Source organism: Limulus polyphemus, unplaced genomic scaffold (genome assembly GCF_000517525.1).
Source record: "Limulus polyphemus unplaced genomic scaffold, Limulus_polyphemus-2.1.2 Scaffold4518, whole genome shotgun sequence".
Lineage (NCBI taxonomy): Eukaryota > Metazoa > Arthropoda > Merostomata > Xiphosura > Limulidae > Limulus > Limulus polyphemus.
Genome location: NW_013670128.1, coordinates 68,098 through 73,257, shown reverse-complemented (window position 1 = coordinate 73,257; position 5,160 = coordinate 68,098). Strand labels below are relative to the sequence as shown.

Here is a 5,160-nt window from a genome sequence, read left to right as displayed (position 1 = left end):
ATTATAGGTAAGAGACAAATATGTAGAGTCACAGAAGAAACAACATTATAGGTAAGGATAGGTACATAGATAACACCTAAAGTGTTGTTTTTACAGTACTTTAGAGCAAGCTTATCAGTGAAAGATACATTGAGTTCTTTTATCATATTTGTTGAACAAAAACTTTTCATAACTAATTTTTTAAGATAGTAATAAATCACTGTAGTATAACATAACATAATATTTAGAGATAATAACGGACCTATTGGTCCATCTAGACTGTAGTATAACATAACATAATATTTAGGGATAATAACGGACCTATTGGTCCATCTAGACTGTAGTATAACATAACATAATATTTAGGGATAATAACGGACCTATTGGTCCATCTAGACTGTAGTATAACATAATATTTAGAGATAATAACATACCTATTGGTCCATCTAGACTATCCCATCCTCTAAACTAAACTAAAGCTATTAGAAAAACCTCAAAGCCAGCTCTTATATTTCATATACTTATCAAGCTTTCTCTTAAATTCACTTACATTTACTGCCTTCACAACATCCAAAGGCAACTCATTCAGAAGGCCAACCACTCTGTTAGGTATCATTCTAGTAGCTTTCCTTTGAACCCTTTCCGACAATTCAATGTCCTTCGTAAGGTAAGGAGCCCAAGACTGAACACACTACTCCAAATGTGGCCTAACCACTGACCTGTACAATGAAATTATAACCTCTTTAGACTTGTATTCAATATTTCTGTAGATGCAACCTAAAATCCTATTTGCCCTACTACTAGCAACGGCACACTCTTGGATGGCTTAAGATACTGATCAACCATTACACAAAGAGCCCTTTCCTTCATAACACTGTTAAGGTTATTCCCATCTAACTTATACTTATAATTCAAATTATGATAACCCACATGCATTATCTTGTATTTATTATAATTAAAGTCCATCTACCATTTATTTGTTTAACTCATTAAATGATCCAAATTCTTTTGTAAATCAGCAGCATCCAAGACCTTAATATCATCAGCAAATTTAAGTAACTTATTGACTATTCCTTCATCTATGTCATTGATGTAAATCAAAAAGAGCAAAGGTACTAAGACTGAGCCCTGAGGTACCCCACTTGTGACATTAATCCAGTTTGACTGAACTCCATTTGTAACAACCTTCTGCTTTCTTCCATCCAGCCACTCTTCTATCCAGTTAGCCAACTTATCCCCCACACCTGTTTCTATAGTGGCAATCATTAGTTATTATGTTTGTTTAAGCTCCTACTATACTTAATTTATTCTGAATAATGCCATTAGCTTAGTTGAATTAGTTTCTGTTAATTATTTGAACTGTTACATTGCTCTTACTTCTTTTCTTAAGCCTTGTTATCCTTATGAGTTTTCCTGAACACTACTCTTATTTATACATTCAAGCTCCACATGTGTCGTAAAGTAACAGAGGACAGTCAAAGTTGAATTTCTTGTGTTAGACATACCTCATAATATGTTTAGTACCTTTTTTTTTTGGTTTGTATTACATTTATCTTGGCTATTTTAATGAAAGTATCAGTAACGTGAAACTTAATTGTCTAAATCTATGATGCATGTATAAATATGATATATCTTAGGTAGAATTATATTTGTTTAGGTAGTCTTTTAGTTTCTGTAGTAATGGTTCTAAAAATTATATCTGTTTAGGTAGACTTTTAGTTTCTGTAGTACTGGTTCTAAAAATTATATTTGTTTAGGTAGACTTTTAGTTTCTGTATTAATGGTTCTAAAAATTATATTTGTATAGGTAGACTTTTAGTTTCTGTAGTAATGGTTCTAAAAATTATATTTGTATAGGTAGAGTTTTAGTTTCTGTAGTAATGGTTCTAAAATTGTTTGTATAGATAGACTTTTGTCTTCTATATTTATAGGTATAAAATGATGTTTGTATATGTAGACTTTTAGTTTCTGTAGTAATGGTTCTAAAATTGTTTGTATAGATAGACTTTTGTCTTCTATATTTATAGGTATAAAATGATGTTTGTATATGTAGACTTTTAGTTTCTGTAGTAATGGTTCTAAAATTGTTTGTATAGATAGACTTTTGTCTTCTATATTTATAGGTATAAAATGATGTTTGTATATGTAGACTTTTAGTTTCTGTAGGAATGGTTCTAAAATTGTTTGTATAGATAGACTTTTGTCTTCTATATTTATAGGTATGAAACGATGTTTGTATATGTAGACTTTTGGCTTCTGTATTGACACACGTAATCTGAAATTTATGTTTACATATATAAATAAGAAATGTTTACCACTTATTCTATCTGTGAAAGAAACAATCTACATGATCAATATAATATTTGTGCTGGATAAGTCATGTGTAAATGTTTTGCTGACTGTATTTTCACTTGGGTTTATTTTTCTAGTTATAAAGTGACACAAGATGGCCCTTACACCTTTAGTTGGGCATTTCAGAAGTATGGGAGTGACAGCTTGTGGAAAGATACTGATACGATACATAAAGTAGACGACAAGGCCCTAATCTACGACATATCAGTTACTAACAGCAAAAGTGGTGGGGCTGCGGAGTGCCTTCCTTGTCCTGAAGGTACTGAAGCAACTGGGTATGTATTCTAAATCAGGTTGGAACAGTACATTCTGTTTTCCCCCTATAATGTATAAGATTAGTATGGAACTGGTTTTTGTGAATGCATTTTTGTAACTTTTTACAGAAAGTATTTATATTTCAACAAACTTTGGTCAAGATTGTGTTGAAAAGCATGGACTGATTGACTCCATTTTGATTAAATTTGACCATCATAATAAATAAGAAAGGTTAATATACTTTATTTTAATATCAGAAATGAATAAAAACCCTATAACCCGACCACTTTCGAAAGCTGGACCTTTCTTCTTCAGAGGCAAACTTTATTTTACAATGATAGACTGAAGAAATTGTTAAAATACTCTATAGTATTGGATTGAACAAAAACAAACATCATGAAACTGGGTTTCGATACCCGTGGTGGGCAGAGCACAGATAGCCCATTTTGTTGCTCTATGCCTACCTTCAAACAAACAAACACATCATGAATGAGAAGTTTTTCATTAAAAATGTTTTTTCTCTTAGATGTGTGGTTTAACTCGAGTGATGTTTGAATACCCTTGTGAATATAACCTGAAGAGAGTGTGATACAAAATACAAGACTGTGTACCTGATGATGATGACAAAATTGTGTTGAAACATTTGTTTCTATGTTAAACTTGTAATAGAGTTTTCTTCATTACCTATTCTTCAAACTTTGATATATAAAAAATAATTTGACCCTGAAAGAGTTGACTACAGCATTAAAAATAACATCTCAACAGTATTTAAAATTTTGCAACATACCAATTAGTGAAGTTGTTCTTATTAATTTTTCTTAACTTTATAATCACTAATTCATACTACAGAGACGTATGTATAATGGTTTTATACATATATTCATAGTTTCAGTGTTTTCTTGAATTCAGAACTTGTCTAGTCCCTAAATAAGCCTTCTTAATAATGATAATTTCTGATGAGAGTAAGCTTTGAATATAAATTCAACTTGGCCATTAGTATAGCTAGTTAACTACTCATAAAGATTAGGATGAATTATTTTGTCAGTTGGGTATGTACCCGTTCTGTTAGCTGTAAACCCAATAATGTCTTCAGCCAACTCAAGAAACTTGGGTTAGTTCTGAACACAAAATCTAAGCTAACAATGCAAATCTCAATACGTAAAAACAAAATGAATATAAATAGAGATTTAGGCCCAGGAGTTACGGAAGTAAACTTATGGAAATCGTTGTTGTAAATGGTGCCACTGTAAAAACATGCTAATTATACACGTACGTTAGGTTTATAAGAAACTTCACGTGCACTTCATGATTTATTCTCCTGAAAATGGTGGAATTATTTCCACCGAAACATGTAGAGTTTTTAAAGTTTCTTTTAACTTGTATTTTTTAAACTTTTACAAATAAATTATTGTGTAAGTAAAAAAACATTGATATATTGTTTTATTAATTGTATTTAAAACAATGCAAGTAATCATTATAATGAAATTATAATTGTGAATATAAAATAAAATAAAACATTACTAATATATATATATATATATACTTGTAAAAAAAATCACATATATTGCACAAATATAATGATTTATTGTCATATGAAATAACATTTAAAAGGTTCCATATGTTATCCTGAGATGTCAATCATACTGCATTATATTGTGCTCTTACACCAAGAACAGTACTGACTATTTCTATATATATAAAACTCTAATAAATTATTTTTAGTTATTGTATATGATCACATTGAACTTTTCTTCTGGCTCTATTCAATGTATACTTTTTTTTTTTTTGTAGATGTATTCCTTGTCCACCAGGTCATTATATCAAAAGCAGAGACACACTGGAATGTTCTCCGTGCCCCCCAAATACCTACGTGTCAGACCCATTACCATATGGAAGGAAGTCCTGTAAACGTTGTGGCCCTGGACTTAGATCAGAAAATTCAGAGAGCTGCTACAGTGATTGTCATGTTTTCCTTGCTGATGGACAGGAGTTTGATTTCTCTGTGTTACCCATGTAAGATCTGTTAAAAAAAATCAAATATTGATCTAGTAAATTTTCTGTGTTAATACTTGTTTATTACATAAATTGTTCTTATGCCATACAGCAGTGATTGTGTTAGTGAAGCTTGGATGATTTTCATGTTACATTGTAGCAGTTCTGTTAGTGAAGCTTGGATGATTCTCATGTTACATTGTAGCAGTTGTGTTAGTGAAGCTTGGATGATTCTCACGATACATTGTAGCAGTTGTGTTAGTGAAGCTTGGATGATTCTCACGATACATTGTAGCAGTTGTGTTAGTGAAGCTTGGGTGATTCTCATGTTACATTGTAGCAGTTGTGTTAGTGAAGCTTGGATGATTCTCATGTTACATTGTAGCAGTTGTGTTAGTGAAGCTTGGATGATTCTCATGTTACATTGTAGCAGTTCTGTTAGTGAAGCTTGGATGATTCTCATGATACATTGTAGCAGTTCTGTTAGTGAAGCTTGGGTGATTCTCATGATACATTGTAGCAGTTCTGTTAGTAGCACTTGGATGATTCTCATGTTACATTGTAGCAGTTCTGTTGTGAAGC

General features: G+C 31.4%; 1 protein-coding gene across 1 annotated transcript in view; it reads left to right on the top strand.

Moving 5' to 3' along the window:
* LOC106471291 (UPF0577 protein KIAA1324-like) overlaps window positions 1–4,603 on the top strand; it is a 25,925-nt gene extending 21,322 nt beyond the window's left edge. Inside the window, exons 11-12 of the mRNA XM_013931889.2 lie at window positions 2,409–2,606; window positions 4,378–4,603. Of these exons, the coding sequence (XP_013787343.2) occupies window positions 2,409–2,606; window positions 4,378–4,603 (424 nt within the window). The remainder of the gene's footprint in view (window positions 1–2,408; window positions 2,607–4,377) is intronic.
* Window positions 4,604–5,160: the final 557 nt, after the last annotated feature.